Source organism: Hylobates moloch, unplaced genomic scaffold (genome assembly GCF_009828535.3).
Source record: "Hylobates moloch isolate HMO894 unplaced genomic scaffold, HMol_V3 SCAFFOLD_5, whole genome shotgun sequence".
In the NCBI taxonomy this organism is placed as follows: domain Eukaryota; kingdom Metazoa; phylum Chordata; class Mammalia; order Primates; family Hylobatidae; genus Hylobates; species Hylobates moloch.
This window is the reverse complement of record NW_026652280.1, coordinates 300,507-327,939: the sequence shown is the minus strand read 5'-3', so window position 1 is coordinate 327,939 and position 27,433 is coordinate 300,507. Positions and strand designations below refer to the sequence as shown.

At 49.0% G+C, this 27,433-nt stretch overlaps 1 protein-coding gene across 1 annotated transcript; it reads left to right on the top strand.

The window, feature by feature from the left end:
- The first annotated feature begins 388 nt into the window (after positions 1–388).
- On the top strand, positions 389–23,216 carry HSBP1L1 (heat shock factor binding protein 1 like 1). Its single transcript, XM_058438237.1, has 5 exons — positions 389–481; positions 10,046–10,109; positions 20,164–20,386; positions 21,784–21,851; positions 23,081–23,216. Exons 3-5 carry the CDS (start codon positions 20,336–20,338, stop codon positions 23,214–23,216), a joined length of 255 nt encoding a protein of 84 aa, XP_058294220.1. The 5' UTR covers positions 389–481; positions 10,046–10,109; positions 20,164–20,335.
- The last annotated feature ends 4,217 nt before the right edge of the window (positions 23,217–27,433 follow it).

The window sequence follows — 27,433 nt, the reverse complement described above, 5'->3', positions numbered from 1 at the left end:
AAAAAAAAAAAAAAAAAAGGACAGTCACCACCTAACATCGAGGAAACAGGGCGCTCCCGCCTTGCGTCCCCAGGCTGGCGTTGAGACTTCTTTAGAGCCAGCGCTTCGGAGCCCCAGCACCAGGAACGTAGAGGTGAATAAAAGGCACAGCAGGAAGCCTGGGAGAGAAAAAGCAGCTGCCCCTGTTCAGCCGCGCCCTACCCTGAGCTCTGCAGCCTTTGGGATCATCCGTTCTCTCTGCCCTGGAGGTTGGAGTGAGCTCCGGGCTTCCTTGACTCTCACTGGAGCACTGGGATCCCAGACGCTAGCCTCGGTTGTCTTAAACCCAGAGGCTGTGGAGGCATGGGGCAAATTGTGCCCGCAGCCTGGGACCTAGAGCTGCATCTGTGCACGGGGCCTCCAGGAGCCCGGCTCAGTGGACAAAATCTGGCATGCTTGGACCTCACCCCACAGGCCTCACACCTCAGAGGCACCCTGAAAGGTGAGTTGATGACATCAGAGTGAGTTTGTACCTTTTCGAACACCACCTGCCACGGGTCCGAGCCCCCACCCCCAGTCTACATCAGCCAATCACAGCTCATTGCAGGTACTGCGCTTGTCACATAGCTTCCTGCAAATAAGAGAAGCCCACCAAGCCATGCACAGCTGGAAAATGGCCCTTATAAAGCCATCAAGTCCTAATCCAGGCAACCTGTAAATATTACCTCATATGGGAAAACAATTTTTTTTCGAATGTCATTAAGAATCTTGAGACAGAGAGATTGTCCTGGATTATCCAGGTGGGCCCTAAACACTGTGGCTCATGCCTGTAATCCCAGCACTTTGGGAGCCTGAGGCGGGTAAATCTCTTGAGCCCGGGAGTTCGAGACCAGCCTGAGCAACATGGTGAGACCTCGTCTCTACAAAAGATAGAAAAATTATCTGGGCATGGTAGTGTGCACCTGTAGTCCCAGCTACTCCTGAGGTGGAAGGATTGCTTGAGGCCAGGAGGTTGTGGCAGCAGTGAGCCAGGATCGCACCACTGCACTCTAGCCTAGGTGACACAGTGAGACCCTATCTCAAAAATAAATAAATACAACAGAGACAGGCTGTCTGTGTTGGCCAGGCTGGTCTTGAACTCCTGGCCTCAAGCGATCCTCTTGCCTTGGCCTCTCAAAGTGCTGGGATGATAGGCATGAGCCAGCGTGCCCGGCCACATGCATCTTTGTAAGAGGGAGGCAGAAGGAAATTTGGTGCCACACAGAAGAGAGGGCCATGGGAAGATGGAGCAGAGATGAAGATGGGGCCTTGAAAGTGGACGTGATGCAGTCACAAGCCAAGTAGTGCAGGAGCCACCAGAGGCTCCAGAAACAAGGAGCAGATTCTCCCCAGGAGCCATGCAAGGGAGCCTGGCCCTGCCAATGCCTTGATTTCAGCACATTAAAAGTGATTTTGGACTTCTGGCCTCCAGAGCTGTGAAGGAATAAACTTCTGCTGTTGTAAAAGCCACTTAGCTGTGGTCATTTGTTGCAGGAGCCAATGAGTGACTGACAAGATCAGAGCTGTGACACGGAGGAAGCAGAGCTGTGCCTTGTGCTTTCCAGGCTCTGCTCATGAGAAACAGGTCACTGGGTTGGCCCCGTGCAGAGGAGGGTGTCAGGTAGGAGCATGAACACCTCAGGGAACCACTTAAGAAGTTGCCTAACACATGGTGCTTATAAAAGGAAAAGCAAACAAAGCAGCCTTGTTCTGAGAGCTAGGACATCAGAGCAAGACTGGAGCCACCGTTTCTCACTCGGCCTATTTCTTTTTATTTTATTTATTTATTTATTTTATAGAGACGGGGGACTCACTATGTTGGCCAGTTTGGTCTTTGAACTCCTGGCTTCAAACGATCCTCTCACCTAGGCCTCCCAAAGTGCTGGGATTACAGGAGTGAGCCACCTTGCCAGTCACGCACCCCATTTTTTAAGGAAACCTGTACAGAAGGTGGATCGGAAGTCTCATTTTAGGAGCCTGGCTCAGAAGTTCCGCAACTTCAACTGGTGTCATGTGACGTGCTTGGCAGTCACCACCCCCATCCTTACAGCAAAGAATAGCAGGGCACATGGCAAACCAGCAGCCTTTCATGGGCCCATCAGAGAACTAAGGCTGCCAGACAAACTGGCACCCTGCTCTGAAGAGACAGGCACATCCAGGTAGACACAGCACCTGAGAGCTGCTCACCCAAAGCAGAAACTCCTGGATAAACTGGCTTTAGCAGAAAAATTAGACAACATGCAAGACCAGATAGGTAATGTCAGCAGAGAGTTGGAAACAATAATAAAAAAAAAAATGCTAGAAGTCAAAAACACACAATAGAAATAAAGAATGCTCATTAGCTGACTAGACAGAATGAAGGAAAGAATCAGTGAATATAAGTCAACAGAAACTTCCCAAACTGAAATGCAAGGAGAAAAGGGGATGAAAAAAAAAATCAACTGATCTAGTTTGAGCGTGTGTCCCCACCAAATCTCATGTTGAGTTATAATCACCAGTTTTGGAGGTGGGGCTTGGCAAGGGGTGTTTGGATCATGGGGGCGGGTCCCTCATGAATGGCTTCCCTTCATCCCCTTGTGATGAGTAAGCTCTCACTCGGAGTTCATGTGAGATCTGTTTTTGTTTTTGTTTTTGTTTTTGTTTTGAGACGGAGTCTCATTCTGTTGCCCAGACTGGAGTGCAGTGGCACAGCACAGTCTCAGCTTACTGCAACTTCCGCCTCCTAGGTTTAAGTGATTCTTGTGCCTCAGTCTCCCAAGTAGCTGGGATTACAGGCTTGCGCCACTGTGCCTGACTAATTTATTGTATTTTTAGTAAAGATGGGGTTTCACCATGTTGACCAGGCTAGTCTCAAACTCCTGACCTCGTGATCCACCCACCTCGGCCTCCCAAAGTGCTGCGATTATAGGCATGAGCCACCGCGCCCTCCCGAGATCTGTTTATCTTTAAAGTGTCTGGCACCTACCCACCCCCTCACTCTCTCTCTCTCTTGCTCCTGCTTTTACCGTGTGAAATGCTTGCTCCCACTTTGCCTTCCGCCATGAGTAAAAGTTCCCTGAGGCCCCCAAGAAGCTGAGCAGATGCTGGTGCCATGCTGGTATGGCCTGCAAGAACTGTGAGCCAACTAAACCTCTTCTCTTTATAAATTACTCTGTCTCAGGTATTTCTTTTTTTTTTTTTTTTTTTTTTTTTTTTGAGACGGAGTCTCGCTCTGTCACCCAGGCTGGAGTGCAGTGGCGCGATCTCGGCTCACTGCAAGCTCCGCTTCCCGGGTTCACGCCATTCTCCTGCCTCAGCCTCTCCGAGTAGCTGGGACTACAGGCGCCCGCCACCACGCCCGGCTAATTTTTTTGTATTTTTAGTAGAGACGGGGTTTCACCGTGGTCTCGATCTCCTGACCTTGTGATCCGCCCGCCTCGGCCTCCCAAAGTGCTGGGATTACAAGCGTGAGCCACCGCGCCCAGCAGGTATTTCTTTATAGCAATGCGAGAACAGCCTAATACGTCAACAGAAGACACCATCTAAGAACAACATCAAAGGATATGATTGGCACAATGGGAGAATCAGAAGGAGGAAAGAGAAGAAGGGGCAGGAGAAATGGTGGAATGGCAAGAATGTCCCCAAATTAATGACAGACACCAAACCATAGATCCAGGAAACATACGGAACATCCATCAGGACAAATAACAAAAAACATAAAGCAAAACAAAACAAAAACCACAGCTAGGCTTGTCACATTCAAACTGAATAAACCTGCCTGACCGAACCCCCGTCCACCAGCCACAGCTACACCTCTGACAAGACAAGAGACAGATTTCAGTTACTCTCCTGGAAAGAGACCATTGACCACGGCTGGTCCCAGCTGGTTTACAAAGTCTGTGCACCAAGTGCCTTTGGGTCTTAGAAAGACCTTTTGATGTATAGGGCCTAACTGTAATACATTTAAATGTTACCTCTCCACCCCAAAGTGAACATGGGTCATATGATACATACGGCAAGACGCCTTTCATGAATATTCATAGCTCCTCCTATAACCTGTTAAGTATGTTTAGCCAACTGAGTCAGCATAAAGCTCCTGCCCCATCCTCTCCTCCTCTGAAGGGCCTGTGTCTGGTCTTGTGGGATGTCTATCTTCCTTTTCTAAATGCAGTGTTGTGTGATTTTTTAAGTTAACAGGAGGAATATGAATAAAAATGACAGTGGACTTCTTGTTAGAAATCATGCAGATAAGAAAAGGGTGGAGTGAATTTTTTTTTTTTTTTGAGACAGAGTCTCGCTCTGTCACCCAGGCTGGAGTGCAGTGGTGCAATATCAGCTCACTGCAAGATCCGCCTCCCAGGTTCACGCCATTCTCCTGCCTCAGCCTCCCAGGTAGCTGGAACTACAGGTGCCCGCCACCACACCCTGCTAATTTTTTGTATTTTTAGTAGAGATGGGGTTTCACCGTGTTAGCCAGGACAGTCTCGATCTCCTGACCTCATGATCCGCCCACCTTGGCCTCCCAAAGTGCTGGGATTACAGGCGTAAGCCACCGCGCCCAGCCTATAATGTTTTGTATTTTTAGTAGAGAAGGGGTTTCGCCATGTTCGCCAGGCTGGTCTCAAACTCCTGTCCTCAGGTGATCCACCCATCTCAGTCTCGCAGAGTGCTAGGATTATAGGTGTGAACCACCTCGTTACTCTTTTTTTTTTTTTTTTGAGGCAGAGTCTTGCGCTGTCGCCCAGGCTGGAGTGCAGTGGCGCGATCTCGGCTCACTGCAAGCTCCACCTCCCGGGTTCACACCATTCTCCTGCCTCAGCCTCTCCGAGTAGCTGGGACTACAGGCGCCCGCCACCACGCCCGGCTAATTTTTTGTATTTTTAGTAGAGACGGGGTTTCACCGTGGTCTCGATCTCCCGACCTCGTGATCCGCCCGCCTCGGCCTCCCAAAGTGCTGGGATTACAAGCGTGAGCCACTGCGCCCGGCCGTAATTTTTTGTATTTTTAGTAGAGACGGGGTTTCACTGTGTTAGCCAGGATGGTCTCAATCTCCTGACCTCATGATCCCCCGCCTCGGCCTCCCAAAGTGCTGGGATTACAGGTGTGAGCCACCGCACCCAGCCAATCTTGTTATTCTTAATTGATCTAAAGACAACTGCTTAAAGCCATAAAGTAACAATGTGCTGGGTGATTACAGCTTGTGGACAAAATGTCACAAGGGACAGCGGGAGGAGCCGGGGCTTTTCTGATGTAAAATACCTCCACTGTGCTGCCCTCCCTACCACGGGTCTAAAGCTATATTCCACAGCTTAAGCCACTTGGTCACACACTGAAACCCCTGAGTGGCCTTAAAACCACAAATGCTCAAGTGCCCAGGCCCACCCGCAGAGCACTGATAAAGGGGACTGTGCCAGTCAGGGAAGCCTTCTAAGCCTTCCCCAGAAGTTCTGATGTATAGCCATATTTGAAAGCCAGTTTTAAAATTCACACCCACAAAAGCTACACAGTACAGGAGGTCCTCATTACCCACAATCATGACTTTTTGGAAAGACCACTTATCAAACAGGACCAGGATTGCATAGTAAATAATTAATGGGATTAGAAAATAGTTGGTTGGGCCGGGCGCGGTGGCTCACGCTTGTAATCCCAGCACTTTGGGAGGCCGAGGCGGGCGGATCACGAGGTCAGGAGATCGAGACCACGGTGAAACCCCGTCTCTACTAAAAATACAAAAAAATTAGCCGGGCGTGGTGGCGAGCGCCTGTAGTCCCAGCTACTCGGAGAGGCTGAGGCAGGAGAATGGCGTGAACCTGGGAGGCGGAGCTTGCAGTGAGCCGAGAGCACGCCACTGCACTCCAGCCTGGGCGACAGAGCAAGACTCCGTCTCAAAAAAAAAAAAAAAAAAAAAAGAAAAGAAAATAGTTGGTTGATACTGCATTAACAATGAAAATTAAACTTGTGAAAATATTGAAATTATTTTAGAATAAATAAAACAGAGCGGGCCAGGTGCAGTGGCTCACGCCTATAATCCCAAGACTTTGGGAGGCTCAGGTGGATGGATCTCTTGAGCTCAGGAGTTCAAGACCAGCCTGGTCAACATAGCGAGACCCCCATCTCTACTAAAAATACAAAAATTAGTGGGGTACAGTGGTGTGCATCTGTAGTCCCAGCTACTCAGGGGTCTGAGGTGGGAGGATCACCTGAGCCCAGGAGGTCAAGGCTGCAGTGAGTCGTAATTGTGCCATTGCACTCCAGCCTGGGTAACAGAGCAAGACCCTGTCTCAAAAAAAGAAAGGAGCAACAGTCTCTACTCAGATCTGTATACCCAAATCTATACCCAAAAGAACTCCTTTTATATAATTTTTTTTTTTTTTTTTTTTTTTTTTTTTTTAGTCGCCCAGGCTGGAGTGCAGTGGCGCAATCTCGGCTCACTGCAAGCTCCGCCTCCCGGGTTCACGCCATTCTCCTGCCTCAGCCTCTCCGAGTAGCTGGGACTACAGGCGCCCGCCACCACGCCCGGCTAATTTTTTTGTATTTTTAGTAGAGACGGGGTTTCACCGTGGTCTCGATCTCCTGACCTTGTGATCCGCCCGCCTCAGCCTCCCAAAGTGCTGGGATTACAAGCGTGAGCCACCGCGCCCGGCCTTATATAATTTTTAAATAAAACTTTTCAAACACAAAAGAGAGTAACACAATGAAACGCATGTATCCATCAACCAGCGTCAATAATTATAAAAGAGCTCTTTTAGTGAGTATAAAATAAAAACTGAACTTAACAGTTTAATTGTCAGCATTTCTCCCTTTCTTGGTAATAACAGTGCACCCTAAAATCAGCAGCATCTTGGATTTAAGGCCTTAGAAACAAGGCCGTTCACACTGGATCCGAGGGGCAACTGGGCACCTCCATGGGCACCCATGCTTCATAAAGACAGCTGCATCCTACACTTGGTTGAACTGGGATGTTTTCAACTATCCAAAATAAAACTTTGGTTTTCTAATTTAAAGCTTTGTTTCATATCTACATTCTGCTCTTGTGGTCTGCATCTTTGCTCTCGTAATTAGCTATTTCAGTCTTTTTTTTTTTTTTTTTTTTTTTTTTTGAGACAGAGTCTCGCTCTGTCACCCAGGCTGGAGTGCGGTGGCGCGATCTCGGCTCACTGCAAGCTCCGCCTCCCGGGTTCCCGCTATTCTCCTGCCTCAGCCTCTCCGAGTAGCTGGGACTACAGGCGCCCGCCACCGCGCCCAGCTAATTTTTTTTGTATTTTTAGTAGAGACGGGGTTTCACCGTGGTCTCGATCTCCTGACCTCGTGATCCGCCCGCCTCGGCCTCCCAAAGTGCTGGGATTACAAGCGTGAGCCACCGCGCCCGGCCAGCTATTTCAGTCTTACCCAGACTGTTTTATTCTCAACTGTCTGTCCTCACACCAGGGAAACACTGGCTCATTTCTGTAACTTCAGAATACACATTAGTATTCTTTAATATTTACATTCCCATGGTCAATTATTCATCCTGGGCTAGTGCTCAGCAGTTTCTCTTTTGTCAGTTAATGCGCCACCCAGGCAGCATATGCTGAGGAAGGCACAATTTCTATATTTATCCTAAGCCAAACATGAGCAGGAAAACTGAGAGCTATTCTAAAAATAATTTTATCAGGTCAAAAAGAAACAACTGCTAGGCTGATCTGGCCGATGACTCCTCCAGTAGCTGTGAAACCAAGAATGCACATCATTTTCTTGCTGTGTTCCTAAGGTAGAGGAGACCACTTTGAAGACCCGCAGTCCATGTTGGCATCGTAGAATTTGAGCACAGCAGGCATGGCCCTCTGACTTCAGTTCCTCCAGCTGCGGATGGGAGCTGTCTCACTGGCCTGGCCACCATATTGTTAGGGTTGGTCTCCAGCTTCTAAATAAGGGATAGACAAGACTGATTAGTAATTTTCAAAAGTGAGAATTGAGATTATTCCATCAACAGAATTAGAGGATTTAGAGAAATTGAGAAAGTTAGAAAATTAACTTGGTAACATATACTTGTATTCTTGATATTTATTAATCATTATCAAAGTGTAGAAAATTAACTTGGTAATATATACTTGTATTCTTGATATTTATTAATCATTATCAAAGTGTGAAAGGAAGACTCTTCAAATATGTTTTTTTTAAGATAGAAATCATTCTTAAACATAGAGGGGGCCGGGCACGGTGGCTCATGCCTGTAATACCAGCACTTTGAGAGGCCGAGGCAGGTGGATCACTTGAGGTCAGGAGTTTGAGACCAGCCTGGGCAGCATGGCGAAACCCTGTCTCTACTAAAAATAGAAAAATTAGCCAGGCATGGTGGCGGGTGCCCGTAGTCCCAGCTACTCAGGAGGCAGAGGCAGGAGGATAGCTTGAACCTGGGAGGCAGAGGTTGCAGTGAGCCAAGATTACACCACTGTACTCCAGCCTGGGCTACAGAGCAAGACTCCATCTCAAAAAAAAAAAAAAAAAAAATCATTCTTAAACATAGGACAACTGTCTAAATATTGATGGACGATGTCTTACAAATAGATTGTACTTTTGTTTTTATTAAACTTGTATTCTATGCAATGAAAATAAAGATTGCAATTCAACAAACACAATCTGTCATACTGCAGGATTTTTTCCCTTGAGCCTAGTTCCTGAAATTTAATATTCGTAACAAACTGAGTTTCTTTCTTTCTTTCCTGTCTCTTTCTTTCTTCTTTCTTTTTCTTCTTTCTTTCTTTTTCCTTTCCTTCCTTCTCTTTCTCTCTTCTTTCTTTCTCCCCCTTCCTTCCTTTCTTTCTTTCTCTCTCTCTTTCTTCTTTCTTTTCCTTCTTTTTCCCTTCCTTCCTTTTCTCTCTTTCTCTTTCTCTTCTTTCTTTCTCTCTTTCTTTCTTCTCTCTCTTTTCTTTTCATTTCTTTCTCTCGCTGTGTCTTCCAGGCTAGAGTGCAGTGGCACAATCTCAGCTCACTGCAACCTCTGCTTTCCGGGCTCAAGAGATTCTCATGCCTCAGCTCCCAAGGCTGCAACCACGCCCAGTTAATTTTTTTTTTTTTTTTTTTTTTTTTTAGTAGAGACAGGGTTTCACCATGTAGCCCAGGCTGGCCTTGAACTCCTGAGCTCAAGCAGTCCACTTGCCTCAGCCTCCCAAAGTACTGGGATTACAGGCATGAGCCACCATGGTTGGCACAAACTGAGTTTCTTGATTCTCACTTCCATATCAATGGATTTGTCTCCCACACAGAAAGGACTAATAATTTGATCCCTAACCAGGTATTGTAGGTGAAAAAACAGCCAGGTGCTGGGTGTGGAATGGCAGGTCTCGTTTCTCCAACAGAGGTTGGGATCTCAGGGTTATCAGAGTTTCCGAGTAGGTTTCCGTTGGACCAAAGAGATCATGGTTCAGAAAGATCAAACGTATGCTAAAAAATACAATGGGAAAGGGGAAGAAAATCAAGGGTTTTCCAGGACCTGGAATTCCTAGCCTAGGGTTTTGATTATTTATTTATGAGACAAGGCCTGGAGTGCCAGCTGGAGTGCAGTGGCAAGATCATGGCTCACTACAGCCTCTGTACTCCTAGGCTCAAAGCGATCTTCCTGCCTCAGCACCCAAAGTGCTGGGATTACAGGCATGAGCCACCGTGCCCAGCCTTAGCCTAGGAATTGAAGTGAGGAAGATGTACTTCAAAAAAAATTATTGTGGGCCGGGCGCGGTGGCTCACGCTTGTAATCCCAGCACTTTGGGAGGCCGAGGCGGTGGATCACGAGGTCAGGAGATCGAGACCACGGTGAAACCCCGTCTCTACTAAAAAATAGAAAAAATTAGCCGGGCGTGGTGGCGGGCGCCTGTAGTCCCAGCTACTCGGAGAAGCTGAGGCAGGAGAATGGCGTGAACCCGGGAGGCGGAGCTTGCAGCGAGCTGAGATCGTGCCACTGCACTCCAGCCTGGGTGACAGAGCGAGAGACTCCGTCTCAAAAAAAAAAAAAAAAAAATTATTGTGGTTAAATATACACAATGTGAAATTTATCATTTTAACTATTTTTCAGTCTATGGTTTTGTGGCATTGAGGACATTCACATTGTTGTGCAACGTCACCATCATCATCTCCAGGTATTTTTCATTTTCCCAAACTGAAATTCGGTGAGTGCCCCATTAACACCAACTCCCCACCCTACCCCCATACCTAGGCTGGCAGCCAACACTCTACTTCCTGTGTTTTTTGTTTTTGTTTTAGAGACAGGGTCTTGCTCTGTCACCCAAGCTAGACTGCAGTGGTGTGATTATAATTCACTGCATCTTTGGACTCCTGGGCTCAAGCAATCCTCCAGCCTCTGCCTCCTAAGTAGTTAGAACTATGGGCTGTGATTTTGCTGCTGCTGTTGTTGTTGTTGTTGATAGAGATGGGGTCTCACTATGTTGCACAGGCTAGTCTCTGATTTTGAGTTTAGGTACCTCATGTAAGTGGAATCAGACAATATTTGTCCTTTCATAACCGACATATTTTACTCAACATAATGTCTTCAAGGTTAAACCATGTCGTAACATGTACCAGAATTTCCTTCTGTTTGAAGGCTTCATAATATGTCATTGTGGGCCAGTCGCAGTGGCTCACGCCTGTAATCCCAGCACTTTGGGCGGCCGAGGCAGGCAAATCACGAGGTCAGGAGATCGAGACCATCCTGGCTAACACGGTGAAACCCCGTCTCTACAAAAAATACAAAAAATTAGCCGGGCGTGGTGGCGGGCGCCTGTAGTCCCAGCTACTTGGGAGGCTGAGGCAGGAGAATGGCGTGAACCCGGGAGGCGGAGCTTGCAGTGAGCTGAGATCGCGCCACTGCACTCCAGCCTGGGCGAAAGAGCGAGACTCCGTCTCAAAAAATAAATAAATAAATAAAAATAATATGTCATTGTGTGCATATGAGGCAGGAAAATAGCACAGGGAATTGGAAGTCGAACACAGGAGTAAGTAGACACAGATGAAAGGTGAAGGAGCAAGTGAGTGAGAAGCAAGATAAGAAGCAGAAGTTGAGCAGCCAAAACAAAAGTAAGATTAAAAAAGCAAGAAGCCTCCATAGCTGGCTACATCTGGACCAAACGGGAGCCCCTCAGAGATGGGCATATGCATTAGAGAGAAAAAAAAATCCTCAATATGACCCCGTATGATAGTCAGCTCATTAAAGCTCATGCATATGGACTTCATATCATGCATGTATTTAAAATTATGGGATGGAAGCAACATGCAAGCACAGAAGAGCCAAGGTAAGCAACCTCCATATCAGTCAAAAAGCAGGCACTGGCTAGAGATTAGGCAGCTTTGGGAAGAGAAGAAAAAAAAAAAAACATATAAAAGAGAGCCCCAAATACACCAAACTGGTTCTGATCTCATTTCGCAGAGGTCAACTCACACTCCCCTCATTGAGAGTGTCATACTGTGCTGAATAAACCTTTGCTGTTTGCTTTGCTATTTGTGTGTGTCACGTCCAATTCTTTGTTCAGGACACCAAGAGCCTGGAACTGCACGGCACCATCCGGTAACACGCACACCACATATTGCGTTTATCCCTCCACCGACAATCAGTGAACACTTTTGTTGCTTCTACTTTTGGGGGATTGTGAGCAATGCTGCTTTGAACACGGGTGTGCAAATATCTGTTCAAGACCCTGCTTTCAATTTGGGGTATGTATCCAGAAGTGAGATTGCTGGATCATGTGGTAATTCTATGTTTAAGTTTTTGGGGAACTGCCAAACTGGTTTTCCATAGTGGCTATATCATTTTACATTCCTACCAGCAGTGTATGAGGGTTCTAATTTTTCCACATCCCTGTCAACACTTGTTGTTGTCTGTCTTTGATTCTAGCCACCCTAGTGGGTGTGAAGTAGTGTCTTCATTCATTTTGTGCTGCTGTAACAGAAGATCCAAGACTGGGTAATTTACAAAGAACAGAGATGTATTTTTTTACACTTCTAGAGGCTGGAAAGTCTGAGATGCAGTGGTTGGCTTCTGGCGAGGGCCACTGTGCTGCGTCATCCCATGGCGGAAGGCAGAAGGGCAAGAGAGCGTGTACGTGTGAGAGAGGAGAGAGAGACAGAAAGGAGAGAAAGCCCTTTTTACCTAATCACTTCTTTGGGGTCACAACTCTGAATACTGTTACCCTGGGGATGAAGTTTCCAGCACACCTACTTTGGGGGACACGTTTAAACCATAGCAAGTGGTACCTTGCTATGGCCTGTGGTTTTGATCTGCGTCTGCCTAACGACGAATGACAAGCATCTTTTCATGTACTGACTAGACATTCCCGTATCTTCTCTGAAGAAATGTCTTTTCAAGTCCTTTCCCCATTATTTTAAATTTAAATCTAAATTTCAGATTCCTGGGGTACATGTTCAGGCTTGTTGCAAGGGTATGTTGCATGATGCTGAGGTTTGGAGTAAGCATAAGACCCAAAAGAAAGCCTTTTAGGCCAGGCCTGGTAGCTCACACCTGTGATCCCAGCACTTTGGGAGGCCAAGGCAGGCGGACCACCTGAGGTCGGGAGTTTGAGACCACCCTGACCAACATGGAGAAACCCCATCTCTACTGAAAGTACAAAATTAGCTGGGCATGGTGGTGCATGTCTATAATCCCAGCTACTCGGGAGGCTGAGGCAGGAGAATCACTTGAACCTGGGAGGCGGAGGTTGCAGTGAGCCAAGATCGTGCCATTGCACTCCATCCTGGGCAACAAGAGCAAAACTCAGTCTCAAAAAAGAAAATTAGCCGGGTGTGGTGGCGGGTACCTGTAATCTCAGCTACTTGGGAGGCTGAGTCAGAAGAATCGCTTGAACCCAGGAGGCGGAGGTTGCAGTGAGCCGAGATTGCGTCATTGCACTCCAGCCGGGGTGACAGAGTGAGACTTTGCCTCAAAAAAAAAAAAAAAAAAAAAGAAGAAGAAGAAGAAGGAAAGAAAGCTTTTCAGCCCTCCCTCCTTTTGTAGTCCCATCTATTGTTCCCATCTTTATGTCCATGTGTACCCAAGATGTAGCTCCTACTTATAAGTGAGAACATGTGGTATTTGGCTTTCTGTTCCTGTGTTAATTTGCTTAGATAATGGCCTTCAGCTGCACCCATGTGGCTGCAAAGGACATGATTTCATTCTTTTTTTATGGCTCATGGTATTCCGTGGTGTATATGTACCACATTTGCTTTATCCAATCATCTGTTGATGGACACTGGAGTGTTTTCATGTCTCTACTATCATGACTAGAGCTTCAATAAACACACAAGTGCAGGTGTCTGTTTGGTAAAACAAGTTATTTTCCTTTGGGTATATACCCAGTAATGGGATTCCTGGGTTGAATGGTAGTTCTATTTTTAGTTCTTTGAGAAATCTCCAAACTGCTTTCCACAGTGGCTGAACTAATTTACATTCCCACCACCAGCGTATAAGTGTTCCTTTTTCTCTGTAGCCTCACCAACATCTGTTGGTGCCTCACTGTGGATTGGATTTGCATTTCTCTAATAATTAGTAATGTTGAGCATTTTTTCATGTTTGTTGGCTGCCTGTGTATCTTCTTTTGAGAAGTGTCTGTTTAATGTCCTTTGCCCTTTAATGGAGGTTTTTTATTTTCTCGTTGATTTGTTTGGGTTCCTTATGGATTCTAGATATTAGTCCTTTGTTGGACACACAATTCACAAATATTTTCTTCCATTATGTAGATTGTCTGTTTACTCTGTTGATAGTTTATTTTGCTGTACAAAAGCTTTTTAGTTTAATTAGGTCCCAGATGTCAATTTTTGGTTTTGTTGCAATTGCTTTTGAGGACTTAGTCATAGATTCTTTGCCCAGGCCAATGTCCAGAAAAGCATTTCCTAAGTTTGTTCTGGAGTTTTTATAGTTTGAGGTCTTACAGTTAAATCTTTAATCCATCTTGAGTTAATTTTCATATATGGTGAGAGGTAGGGGTCCAGTTTCATTCTTTGCAAATGGCATGCCAGCTATTCTAGCACCATTTATTGAAGAGGGAGTCCTTTCCCAATTGCTTATTTTTGTTGACTTTGTCGAAGATCAGTTAGTTGTAGATGTGCAACTTTATTTCTGGGTTCTCTATTCTGTTCCATTGATCTGTGTGTGCCTGTTTTTGTACCAGTACCATGCTGATTTGGTTACTGTAGCCTTGTAGTGTAGTTTGAAGTCGGGTAATGTGGTGCCTCTAGCTTTGTCCTTTTTGCTTAGGTTTACTTTTTCCATTCTGGCTCTTTTTGGTTCCACATGAATTTTAAAGTAACTTTTTCCTAATTCTGTGAAAACAACATTGGTTGTTTGAGAGGAATAGCATCAAATCTGTAGATTGCTTTGTCTTTCCCCATTTTTGAATCAGGTTACTTGTTTGTATTGTTGCCAGATTGTAGGAGTTCTTTATATATCCTGGACACCAATTCCGCATCAGATACATAATCTACAGTATCTTCTCCGTTGTGTGGATTGTCTTCTCACTCTGTTGTGTTGTTGTTGTTGTTGTTGTTGTTGTTTGGCTTTTGTTTGTTTGTTTGTTTGTTTTGAGGCAGGGTCTCACTCTGTTGCCCAGGCTGGAGTGCAGTGGCATGATCTTGGCTCACTGCAGCCTCCACCTCCCAGTAAAATCAAGTGATTCTCCTGCCTCAGCCTCTCGAATAGCTGGGATTACAGGTGCCCACCACCACGCCTGGCTAATTTTTGTATTTTTAGTACAGATGGGGTTTCACCATGTTGGCCAGGCTGGTCTCGAACTCCTGACCTCAGGCGATCCACCCACCTCAGCCTCCCAAAGTGCTGGGATTACACTTTTCACTCTATTGATAGTGTCCTTTGATGCACAAAAGTTTTTAATTTTCAGGAAGTCCAATTTATCTAATTTTTTTGTTGCCTGTACTTTTGGTGCCATATTCAAAAACTCATTGTCAAATCCAATGTCATGAAGTTTTTCTCCTATGTTTTTTTCTGCTGCCTCAATAACGGTATCCCACCTCAGGCCCAGATGCCTGGCCTCCCACAGACCTTTAAGAACGAAGGCTCCCAGGCACCTTCACACACCACAGACAGAACGAGTGAGGGGTGGCAGAGTGGGGCCTGGGCAGCAGTGGCCTCTGTCCTGTCTGTATCTTCTGATGGTCCTTGGGGCCAGCCAGGAAAGGTAAGATGGTGGCCCCTCCATGCTGGCCCCGGATCCCCTGGCAGCTCCTGACACTGTCCTATGACCTCAGACAACAGAATTGAGAGTCAGCGCATTTGAATTCCAAACCCCATCCTGCATGCGTCAGATGGATAGTGACATTTGCCGTATGTGGGCTGTTGTCTAGGTTTAATGAGAACATGGGAAATAGTATCAGTTCCTCTTCCAGCAATGGCATTTAGACATTTCCCTCTGTGAACCCTTTCCTGCCCTGGGCACACAGAACACACCTTCCTCTGTCTCCCACCTACTCTCTCCTGACCATCCTGGAGCCCCCGGGAGCTTTGTGGCACCCCCACACCCCACACAAGGCTGAGCCTTCCTTTCTCTGCCCCTGAGACCCACTGGCATTGCACTGACTTCCACACCAGCCCAGCACTGTGAAGGCTCGTTGGCGTGCACTCACGTTGTGTGCTGAGCTTCTGGAAATGCAGACTCCTCAGCTCTAGCAAATGCTGTGAGTAGATTCTAGAGGGGCCAGGAGTGTATTTTCACAAGCTCTCCCTGTGGTTAGGAGCTGTGGCTGGAGAGCCTGAGATGCGCTGTTTTAACCACCTGGATCTTGATCCCCTCACTGCAGTGAACTTTGTCCTGGCCCAACCACCTCTTTCCTCGGCCACAAGGAGGACTTTGCCACCTCCTGCAATGGCTCCACCTCCAGCATCTGCCTTAGAAATGCCTCTCGTGCCTGGACCTGCCATTCCTGCCGGTTCTCCCCTTGCTCACTGCCGTGATCCCCACCTCATGGCCACAGAAGGCCCCCGAGGCTTTGGTTCTCCCAGCTCAGCAAGGGATCCTGGCCCCCCTCTGTGGGACCCCTACTCCTTTCTTAGGGGGGCATGCCAGGCTTCTTGAAGCTTTGCTTCCTGAAGGGTGGTCCTGTGTTGTGGGGAAAAGAAAGAGAGATCAGATTGTTATTGTGTCTGTGTAGAAAGAAGTAGACATAGGAGACTCCATTTTGTTCTGTACTAAGAAAAATTCTTCTGCCTTGAGATGCTGTTAATCTGTAACCCTACCCCCAACCCTGTGCTCCCTGAAACACGTGCTGTGTCAACTCAGGGTTAAATAGATTAAGGGCTGTGCAGGGTGTGCTTTGTTAAACAGATGCTTGAAGGCAGCATGCTCATTAAGAGTCATCACCACTCCCTAATCTCAAGTACCCAGAGACACAAAACACTGCAGAAGGCCGAAGGGACCTCTGCCTAGGAAAGCCAGGTATTGTCCAAGGTTTCTCCCCATGTGATAGTCTGAAATATGGCCTTGTGGGAAGGGAAAGACCTGACCGTCCCCCAGCCCAACACCCGTAAAGGGTCTGTGCTGAGGAGGATTAGTAAAAGAGGAAGGAACGCCTCTTTGCAGTTGAGATAAGACGAAGGCTTCTGTCTCCTGCTCATCCCTGGGCAATGGAATGTCTTGGTGTAAAGCCGATTGTATATTCCATCTACTGAGATAGGGGAAAACTGCCTTAGGGATGGAGGTGGGACATGCTGGCAGCAATACTGCTCCTTAAGGCATTGAGATGTTTATGTATATGCACATCAAAAGCACAGCATTTTTTCTTTATCTTGTTTATGATGCAGAGACCTTTGTTCACGTGTTTACCTTCTGACTTTCTCTCCCCTATTATCCTATTATCCTGCCATGCCCGATAATTATCAATAAATACTACAGGAACTCAGAGGCCAGTGTGGCCTCATGCCTGTAAGTCCAGTGCTTTGGGGGGCCGAGAGTCCAAGGCTACAGCGAGCTGTGATTGCACCACTGCACTCCAGCCTATGTGACAGGGCAAGACCCAATCTCAAAAGAAAGAAAGAAAGGCAGTCCTGTCATCTCCCCAGACCACCCGGCCTATCTCGGTGAGGCCTGGGGCTGCTGTGTGCAGCAATGCTGGGGGGTCCTCGGGCTGTCCCAGAAGCCTGACCTGAAAGAGCAGCTAGGGCTGGAGGGACGGCTGGAGAGGAGAGAGGTGTTCCCGGGTCAGAGGCAGGCTCGTCTTGTCTTCTGCATGGCCAGTTCCAGGCTCGTGTGGGCCGGTGGGGCTCCCTGCTCGTTTAGCTGTCTGTGGTTAGGAATGCATAGGCCGTGAGGACAGGGTGCCCAGCTTGAACTTGCACCCAGAGTCAGCCAGTCAACATCTGAAGATAACGGGCTCCACGGGGTGCCCACAAGCGCTCCAAAGTCCCAACGCCAGTCTGCCTTCATGGATGTCTGAAGTGCTTTATCACTGGTGAGCCCAGTGCTGTCAAGAGCTCTGTGGCCCCTGCTCTGCCTGAATAAGGGAGGAGCGGCAGCCAGGGAGCAGCCCCGCTCTGGAGACACTGAAAGCCCTTGGGTCTGCGCCTGCCCCCACCACGAGGGAGCTGTCCCCTGAAGCCATGAGCTTGATGCTGGGCTGTCCCTGGAGTAAAGCTTCCGGGAGCTCAGTGCCTGCAGAGTAAGGGAAGAGTGGATGTTCTAGAACTTTCTGGAAGGGAGGAAGGAGGGCAGTCTGACTGGCTCCCTGCTCATTTAGCTGTCTGTGGTTAGAAAAGCTGCCTGTGGGCTGACGAGGAACCGTGTCATGGCCCTGCCGTGGGGCGCCACTGCCCATCTCCTCCTGCCTCCAGAGATAAGCACCCTCTGAAGAGCCCGGAGGGGCTGACGCCAGCCCGCTGTGTCTGCCTCCTCTCCACAGGCGTAATTCCCTGCTTTTCCCTTAAGTTAGCTTGAGCGACTTCTGGTTCTTGACACTGAGGTGTGTTTCTGATGGAAACACCACCGGCCTGTACTCCTTGCCCCCCATGCCAGGCAGGCTTTCCTGGGTGCAGGCCGTCCACCCTGTACTGTGGCATCTAATGGCCCCGCCTCCTCCTCCTCAGCAGCCACCCACACTGGCTTTCCCGAGAAGCCAGACGCCGCCCAGCAGGATTCCTTAGGCCTGAATGGTCCCGGGAGTGGGCCGGGAGCCACAGCACAGCAGCCACTTTCCACCCACACTGCGTCTTTCTCAGCCGTCCACACTGGCACCTACAACTTAGTTTGTAGCTCAGCCTCTCTCAGAGACACAAAAAAAGGGGAGGATGCTAAAAGGACACAAAAAGTGGCAAAATGGCCATGCTTTTAAAAAATTATTTTAACAGCTTCATTGAAATGTAATTCACATACCACAAAATCCACCCATTTAAAGGGCATAATTCAACAGTTTTGAGTATATTCACGGGGTTGTGAAACCTTCTTACGATCTAATTTTAGAACATTTTTGTCCCCCCACAAAGAAACCCCGGACCTCCTAAGTCTCTCCGAACTCTCCCTGTCCCTGCAGCCCCCACCAACAGCAGTCAACTTTCTGTCTCCGTGGTCTTGCCTGTTCCAACTCTCCATGCGCGTGGACTAACCACTCAGGGTCTTCACGCCTGGCCTCTGCCACCCAGCGTCGTTCCCGAGGCCCACCCGCTCCTTAGCGTGCGTCAGCGCCTCACTCCTTTGTGTGGCTGAGGAACATTCTATCATCTGCATTTTGTTACCCACTTATTGGGGGTGGACATTTGGCTGGTTTCCACCTTTTGAGCATTACGGATGCTGCAGTAGAACTGGTGAACTCGCGCCGTCGTTTCTTTCGGTATATGCCTAGGGGCGGCGTGGCTGGGCCCTGTGGAAACTGCTTCACTTTTGAGGACCCACCCGACTTTTTCACAGCACTGCAGCCTTTCACAGCCCACCAGCTGCTGCACCTGCAGGGACGCAATGTCACCGAGGGGCCGTCACTGAGGGCCACAATCCCCACACGCCTCTCGGACTTATGTTTGTCTCTCTGATTCTAGCCATGCCGGTGGGGTGCAGTGGGAGCTCATTGTGGTTTTGGTTTGTGTTTTCCTGATGACCAGTTGTAATGGGAAAAACCGAGAATCACATTTAAAACCTTACCCTAAAGTGGGAGTTGCTGAGAGACCAAAGAATGACTGGGCGGATTCCAGGTTGGTGAGTAGGTGAGTTTATTAGGACTCACATGTGGGGCACTCGTGGGCAGCAGTACAACTCTAGAGATGAGTGTGCTTCTGTCCCTAAGCTGCTTTTGAGCTAATTTTCTGCCTCTTTGTGCCGTCCGTGTGATAGGCCTGCTCCGTGGTGGTTCTCACATCCCCTCCGGCCTGTTTGGGTTCTCAGGGACACCTGCTCCTCGCTGGGCACCGTGGCCTGGACTCACCGCCTGGCCTTTGGGGTTCAGGCCACAGACATCCGCCCTGAAGTAACCTGGCGGGAACCGTCACGCCACAGCGGTGATGCTGGGTGGCTGTGTTGTATTTATCCGCACATTTAGACACCAGAGCTTCCAGGTGTGGTCACTGGGCTGTGCCCTAGAGATGCTGGGGTGACCCAGACACAGCCCTGTTCCCACAGCGCTACACAGGGGCACAGACACGGCAACAAGACCAGTAACCCTAAAACACCGTCCTGGGAGGTCACCCACAAGGCGACGAGCCACAACCCGGGTGTGAAAGAGGCCAGGGAAGGCCCGGCATGGTGGCCCAGGCCTGCGGTCCCAGCACTTTGGGAGGCTGAGGCAGGAGGATCACTTGTACCCGGGAATTCGAGACCAGCCTGGGCAACATAGTAGGATCCCGTCTCTACAGAAAATAAAAAAGATCAGCCGGACCTAGTGGCGCGCGCCCGTGGTCCCAGCTACTGGCCAGGCGGAGGCAGGAGGATCGCTTGGGTCCGAGAAGTCGAGGCTGCGGGGAGCCATAGTCGCCACTGCACCCCAGCCTGGGCCACAGAGCAAGCCCCCGTCGCTGAAAAACGCAGCAGGGGTGACCGAGGCCCACGCATTGCCCGTGCGGAGCAGTTTGGGGGTGTAGGTGGCGCCCACTGGCCCCCTCTTGAGTAAGGCGGCTCCGCCCAGGCCGTTCGGGGCCTCAGCTGGGCTCGGGAAGCCGCGGAGCCCGGGGGCGTGGACCAGTCCTCCGAGGCGGCCGTCAGTGACATTGTGTCCCTGCAGGTGCAGCGCCCGCCTCTCTGCTCCGGCTCCGCCCCCGCCGTGGAACGCAGCGCGCTCCGCCCGAGGCCTCCCAGCGGCCCGCACAGGAATCGCGGAGCTTAACTGCCGCCACCTCGCGCCGGGTCCGCGCGGCCCACGGGACTCCCCCTGACGCCCCCGGACCGCGGTCCACATGGACGCGCGGGGCCCTGAAGCCCCCGGCGGGCGCGCGCTGCGGGACGCGGTGAGCCCCTCCCCTACTCCTGCTTCTCTCTGGCTGGGGGCGCCCCTGCGGTTCTGGGGGGTTTTGAGGTCCTGGGGGTGGGGAGCCTGCGGTGCTGGGGGTGCCCTGAAGACCTGGGGGACCCTGCGGTCCTGTGGGGGCCTGAGGTGCAGGGGGGAATCCTGCTGTCCTGGGGGACCCTGCGGTCCTGGGGGGAGCCCCGCAGTACTGGGGGGCATTGAGGTCGGGATCGGTGGGGAAACGGCTGGGCCAAAGGGTGCCCGAAGGCCCCTTCAGAGGGGACCCACGAGGGTCGCAGCGCCCAGGGCTCCGGCCTCTTCCCGGAAATCCTCCCTCCCGCCGGGCCTTCCTGTTTGCCCAGAGAGTTCCAGGCCCACAAGAGGACTGGCTATGAGGAAGAGACCTGGAATTTGAAGGAATGTGTTGGGCGTTGTGCAAGCCCTAACGTAAATTTCCTGACAAAGGTAGAAAGCCCTGGCATGGTTCAGAGATGGGGCCTCTTCCTATGTCCACGGGATTCTAGATTCACACCATGGTACGTGGGGCTCCCTGGGATCTTGAACCCCCAGCTGGGAGAATTTTGTGCTTCTCAGCCTCACTGTTCTCGTATCACCCTGGACACAGTCGCAGGGTGAGGAGTAGATTACACCATGAATGGTGTGGGACGTCAGTCTGTAAACTACAAAGCAGTATATAAACAGGAAACGCTTTCAGTAGCAATGGTGCTATTTCTGTATGACCTGCCAAGTAATTTCATAAGAATTCTTGAGGAGGGCAGGGTCACGAGATTTTCTCCTGCGTCCTCCTCCGCATGCTTTATGGTCTTGGCTCTGGGCCAAGGTCTGTGATCCTCCTGCATTCACGGTGTGTGGTTTGAGGAGGGGAATGGGTCCCTGCCCCGTCTGCACGTGGCCCTCTCATGATTCCCGTGCTATTTGTTGAAAAGACTTTCCTTCCCCTCTGAATCCAAAGGCCTTAGCACCTTTGTCAGAAGTCAACAGATTTATGGATGGGTTTATCCCATGATATTTAAAATGTCATATGTGGGTCGGGTGTGGTGGCTCATGCCTGTGATGCCAGCACTTTGGGAGGTCAAGGTGGGCAGATCACCTGAGGCCATGAGTTCAAGACCAGCCTGGCCAACACGGTGAAAATCCATCTCTACTAAAAGTATAAAAATTAGCTGGGCGTGGTGGCACACGCTTGTAATCCCAGCTACTTGGGAGGCTGAGGTGGGAGAATCACTTGAATCCAGGAGGCGGAGGTTGTAGTGAGCTGAGATCGCGCCATTGCACTCCGGCCTGGGCAACAAAGCAAGACTTCGTCTCAAAAAAAAAAAAAAACTCATATGCCAACAGTAAATATTTATTCAATTGTCTTACGGTTTATTTTTTCAGGCAGAAAATCTATTAGGGGAACTTCAGGAACATTTTCAAGCTCTGACTGCAACATTAAACCTCAGAAATATCCTTTTCTACCTTTAACAAATGCTGTGATTCTTTCAGGCTGGTAGATTATCATGGAGTATCTTTTTGTTGTCTGCTAGTAGTAGGTAATAGTTTACTTAGGATTTCCCAGCATTTACTTCTGTGCTTTTATGTGGCTTCCTGATGCGTTAATTACCCCTCACTTGTAGCAAAAGCTCTACCTCCGGCCAGGCGCAGTGGCTCACGCCTGTAATCCCAGCACTTTGGGAGGCCGAGGCAGGCGGATCATGAGGTCAGGAGATTGAGACCATCCTGGCTAACACAGTGAAACCCCGTCTCTACTAAAAATACAAACAATTAGTCGGGCGCGGTGGCGGGCACCTGTAGTCCCAACTACTCAGGAGGCCGAGGCAGGAGAATGGCATGAACCCGGGAGGCGGAGCTTGCAGTGAGCAGAGATCGCGCCACTGCACTCCGGCCTGGGCGACAGAGCGAGACTCCGTCCCAAAAAAAAAAAAGCTCTACCTCCTGCTTGACTGGCAACACAGGATGTCTTGTGCAGCAAGTATAAAAGACAAAAACACAAACATGCAACCCTTCCCAGTGGGGCTTCCATCAGTCCCTAGCCGGACAGTGCACCCTAGACCATAGGCCCTCAGAGGGAATCAGACCCCACAGAGCATAACACTGAAGCACAGGATCCGAGATACGGTTCTCCCCAACTTTGTTTTGTTTAGTTTAACTTCACCAACTCACTGTTTTGTCTTAGAAACATGAAATCAAACAGAATGAGAATAGAATGTTTTTTTGAGTTGGAACAAATCTAGATAAGGGTCACAATTGCCCCAAGACTTGCCCAATTTGAGCTCATGCTACACAATTAAATGTATTCCTTAAATATTGTGTGCTTGCAACTTTTGATTTTGTAAATGGGTTCCCACAGAACAAAAATGAGTCTTAAACATAAAATTAAACCATACGAATGTTAGTTTTTTAAAGAGTTAATTTCAGCTAGGTGATAGTCTATAGTCCCAGCTACTCAAGAGGCTGAGGCAGAAGGATCGCTTGAGCCCAGGAGTTCAGGGCTGCAGTAGCTGTGATCACACCACTGCACTCCAGCCTGGGGGAAGAGCAAGACCCTACGAACAAACAAAAAAGAGTGACAGCAGGTGCCATGGGAGGCGGGGTCTCCGAGGACATCCTGGCTGTGCCTCGGCGGCTCTGGACTCCAGCTCTACGCAGAGTTCCTTAACACTGTACTGGAAGAAATGGGAAATCGCATTGAGGACTTACAGAAGAATGTCAATGACTTAATGGTGCAAGCTGGCATTGAAAATTCTATTAAAGAACAAATGGTAAGGTTGTTATTAGGAAGCTATGCCAACCGTTTGCGTACCTTTTGACTGCTTTCATCTTGAAACGTACAATCCCATATTTGTTCACTATGGGGATTGCTGCCTCTGTGCTGCGTGAGAATTGCCCAGGAATAATAAATGTCCAAATGCTCTTTTCTTTTTTTGAGGTGGAGTCTTGCTCTGTCGCCCAGGCTGGAGTGCAATGGCATGATCTCGGCTCACTGCAAACTCCACCTCCCAGGTTCAAGCCATTCTCCTGCCTCAGCCTCCCAGGTAGCTGGGACTACAGACATGCACCACCACACCCGGCTAATTTTTGTATTTTTAGTACAGACGGGGTTTCACTATGTTGGCCAGGCTGGTCTCGAACTCCCAACCTCAGGTGATCCACCCACCTTGGCCTCCCAGTGCTAGGATTACAGGCGTGAACCACCACGCCTGGCCACATACAGCTAATTTTTGTATTTTTAGTAGAGATGGAGTTTCACCGTGTTGGCCAGGCTGGTCTCGAACTCCTGACCTCAGGTGATCCACCCACCTCAGCCTCCCAAAGTGCCTCTTCTGCAGGGCATCTCAGGCCACCCAGTGCAACCCGAACCTCATCAGGGCACTGTAGGCATTCTCACAGCTTCTGATGCTGAATGTAAACATGCCACAAAAGAATGCTAGGATCGCAAGCAGGCTCTGTGGCGCAATGAATAGCGCATTGGACTTCTAGCCCAAATCGAGAGATTCAAAGAATGCTAGGATCAGAGGCATGTTTAAAGCCATTAGTAAAAATGATTCAGAGGCCGGGCGCGGTGGCTCAGCCTGTAATCCCAGCACTTTGGGAGGCTGAGGCGGGCGGATCACGAGGTCAGGAGATCGAGACCATCCTGTGAATAGTGAAACCCCGTCTCTGCTAAAAATAAAAATAAAAAAAAAATCAGCCGGGCGTGGTGGCGGGCACCTGTAGTCCCAGCTACTCGGGAGGCTGAGGCAGGAGAATGGCGTGAACCCGGGAGGCGGAGCTTGCAGTGAGCCGAGACTGCGCCACTGCACTCCAGCCTGGGCGACAGAGCGAGACTCCATCTCAAAAAAAAAAAAAACGAAAAAACGATGCAGAGTAGCGCCCACGTTGAGCAGGTCCTCCCACCTGTGCCCACACAGATGCTTCCCCAGGGATCCTCTGACCTCCAGGTCAGAAGGCTGGTGAGCCATGAATTACCTGCATTTTAACTTTTGGGTGTGGTCTGTTCAGGTGGGCAGACATGGCAGTGCTCTGATTCTGCTGGTGGACTGAAGTCCTCATCCCTTCTCTGCGTGAGCTCAGAGCAGAGACAGTCTTCCCCCAGACACCTAACCAAGTTTCCTGCAGACACAATGGCATAACCTTCAGACGTTTATTCTGAAAGTCTTAAAGCCGTGTGTCAGTGGCCCCATACTCTATGTAGCCTTCTGCCCCTTTTTTGTTCAGTACTGAGATTCATGTCGACACGTGTGGCTCTAGGTCAGTCGCTAACTGCTGCCTAATAGTCCTCTGATGATTTACTTTGTATTTGACTAATATTGTTTCCAAACAATACTGCACTATTCTTGTCTACTTCATTGTGTATACGTTGCCAGTTTCTCTAGGGCACTTGGTTATTCTGTACCTAGGGGCTTGTCGCCTGCATTAGCTGCCACAAGTAATTTCTGGACTTTGCCTAGAAGCCATCCTGGGAAGATGGGAAATAGAATTCACTAGATACCCAGAGAGCCACTAGTTAATCCAACTTGATTAAAGCACCACAGTGCCACAGACGAGGCAAGGCTTGGCAGCCATGCAGGCCTAGCTTTCAAATTCTTATCCTCTGTTGCTGGCTATAACCTGGGGAAATCTAAGCTTTAGTTTTCTTCTCTGCCAAATATCTACCTGGTAGGTGGTTGTAAGGATTTGAGAAAATTGCTTGCAAAGCACTTAGGTCAGGGCAAGGTAGACAGTAGGTACATAATGAGATAAACTTGAAATACAGAGTCCAAATCATTATGATTTCAACTGTACTGCAGCCACAAAGCACCAGTGAGAACGTTATCAAAATCAGGGGTGAACATACTTAATACACCTGACAGAAGTTAGGGCCTGAACGTTTATGTCTCCCTAAATAGCTGAAGACCTAACTGCAGCATGTCCATATTTGGAGATGGGGCCTCTACAGAAGTCATTAAGGGTACGTGGGTCCTGAGGGTGGGGCCCTCATCCAACGGGATTCGTCTTTCTGAGAAGAGACGCCAGGGGCTCGCCTGCCGTCCCCCGTGCCTGCACCAGAGAGGCCGTCAGCAAGCCAAGGAGAGCCTTCCCCAGAAATCACAGGGACCGGCACCTTGATCTGGGACTTCCAGAAAACAGAACTGTGAAAAGACAAGTTTCTGCTGTTTAAACCACCCAATCTCAAGTATTTTGTTATGGCAGTCCTGGGCAGACTAACACAATATGCAACACATTTACAATAAATATACAACAAACTTACAAATGTGGAATGTAATTGTTTTATCTTTTTCTGGTAACGCCAGTAAAGCTGTTATTGTTAAGAGACATAATTCACACATCATCCACCAATTATGCAACTGAGAATTGTCCATTATCACAATCTTAGGGTACTTTTTCTTTTTATGCCTGCTCGGCTTATGTAAGCACATTTTCATTACGTCAAAAATGAAGATGCCCATTAGCTGTCACCTCCTATCTCCCCCTCCCTCCCAGTCTTAAGCAACCACTAATCTGTCTCTGTGGATGTGCCTAGTCTAGAAATTCCGTATAAATGGAATCGCACAATAGGTAGTAACTGGCTTTTCACTCAACCTACTGATTTCAATGTTCACCCGCGTTATAGCATGTGTCAGTACTTCACTCTGTTTATGACTGAACAATATTCCATTCTATGGATGGACATTTTCTTTAACCATTCATCTGTTGATGGACACGTGGGTTTCCACATTTTGGCTTCTGTGTACGAGTTTCTATGTGGACATATGCGTTCAGTTCTCCTGGGTATGAAACTGCTGGGTCAAACGGTAACACCATGTTTATCTTTTCTTTTGAGACAGGATCTTGCTCAGCTGCTCAGGCTGGAGTGCAGTGGCACAACCATGGCTCACTGCAGCCTTGACCTCCGGGGCTTAAGTGATCCTCCTGCCTCAGCCCCCGAGTAGCTGGGCCCACAGGCACGCACCACCATGCCCAGCTAAGTGTTTTGTATTTTTTGTAGAGACAGGGTCTCACCAGATTGCCCAGGCTGGTTGTGAACTCCTGGGCTCAAGCAATCTGCCTGTCTCAGCCTTCCAAAGTGCTGGGATTACAGGCTTGAGACACCTGCACCCGGCCCACGTTTAACTTTTTGACGACCTGCCTGCCTGTGTTACCACTTTCCCACCAGCAGTGTGTGAGGGCTTCAATTTCTCCACATCCTTGCAAACGCCTGTTGTGATCTACTTTTTGTATCTAGCTGAACTCGTGGGTGTGAAGTGGCGTCTCACTGTGGTTTTGATTTGCACCTCCTTAACCAGCAGTGATGCTGAGTGTCTTTTCGTGTGCCTCCTGGCCGTCTGTTTCACCTGCTCTGGAGAAGTATCAGGAGTGTAATATTGAGTGTCTTACACGCCAGGTACTCGGGGTCACATACACCTTCTCCCTAGCCCCTCACTCTGATACAGTGTTACACTCTCCTACTTTATACATGGAAGAATCAGCACTCGGGAGATTAAACTGCAGATTTGCATTTGAATTTTAAATCCATTTAAAAAGCACACACTCATTTGTAGTGTATGTAAAAAATGTGCTTCATTCTGTAAGTACCCTCCTGTTTCCACAACAGCAATCAATCTCCGACAGCAGTGAGCCCTGTGCACCACACTCCTGTGCCCGGCAGGCACCATGTGCTCAGGCGTTCACATCTGTGTGCAGGGCAGACACTATTATCCGTCTTTACTAAGGAGAAAACGGAAGCTCAGAGAAGGTACCCTGCCCAAGGTCACTTGGTGGGGCAGAGCCTGGGTCTCAGGTCAGAGGGCCCAGGGTGTGCTCAGGTGCCCCCGTCCCCGCCCTTCCTCACTCTCACTTCAGAGCGTGAGTGTGCTGAGACGGGACACAAAGATCCCAACCAACCATCCACATTGCTAGGATGAGAGAGGGCAAGAGAAACCTGAGACTGTAATAAGGACATGTTCTTTTCTTTTTTTGAGACGGAGTCTTGCTCTGTTGCCCAGGCTGGAGTGCAGTAGTGCGATCTTGGCTCACTGAAACCTCC

Bases quoted from the DNA above. Each gene is read 5' to 3' on its own strand.
- HSBP1L1 (XM_058438237.1), top strand. From the start codon at position 20,336: ATGGACGCGCGGGGCCCTGAAGCCCCCGGCGGGCGCGCGCTGCGGGAC. The intron at 20,387-21,783 runs GTGAGCCCCTCC...TTATTTTTTCAG, and splicing joins GGCGCGCGCTGCGGGACGCG to GCAGAAAATCTATTAGGGGA. The intron at 21,852-23,080 runs TATCCTTTTCTA...TGTACTGGAAGA, and splicing joins GCAACATTAAACCTCAGAAA to AATGGGAAATCGCATTGAGG.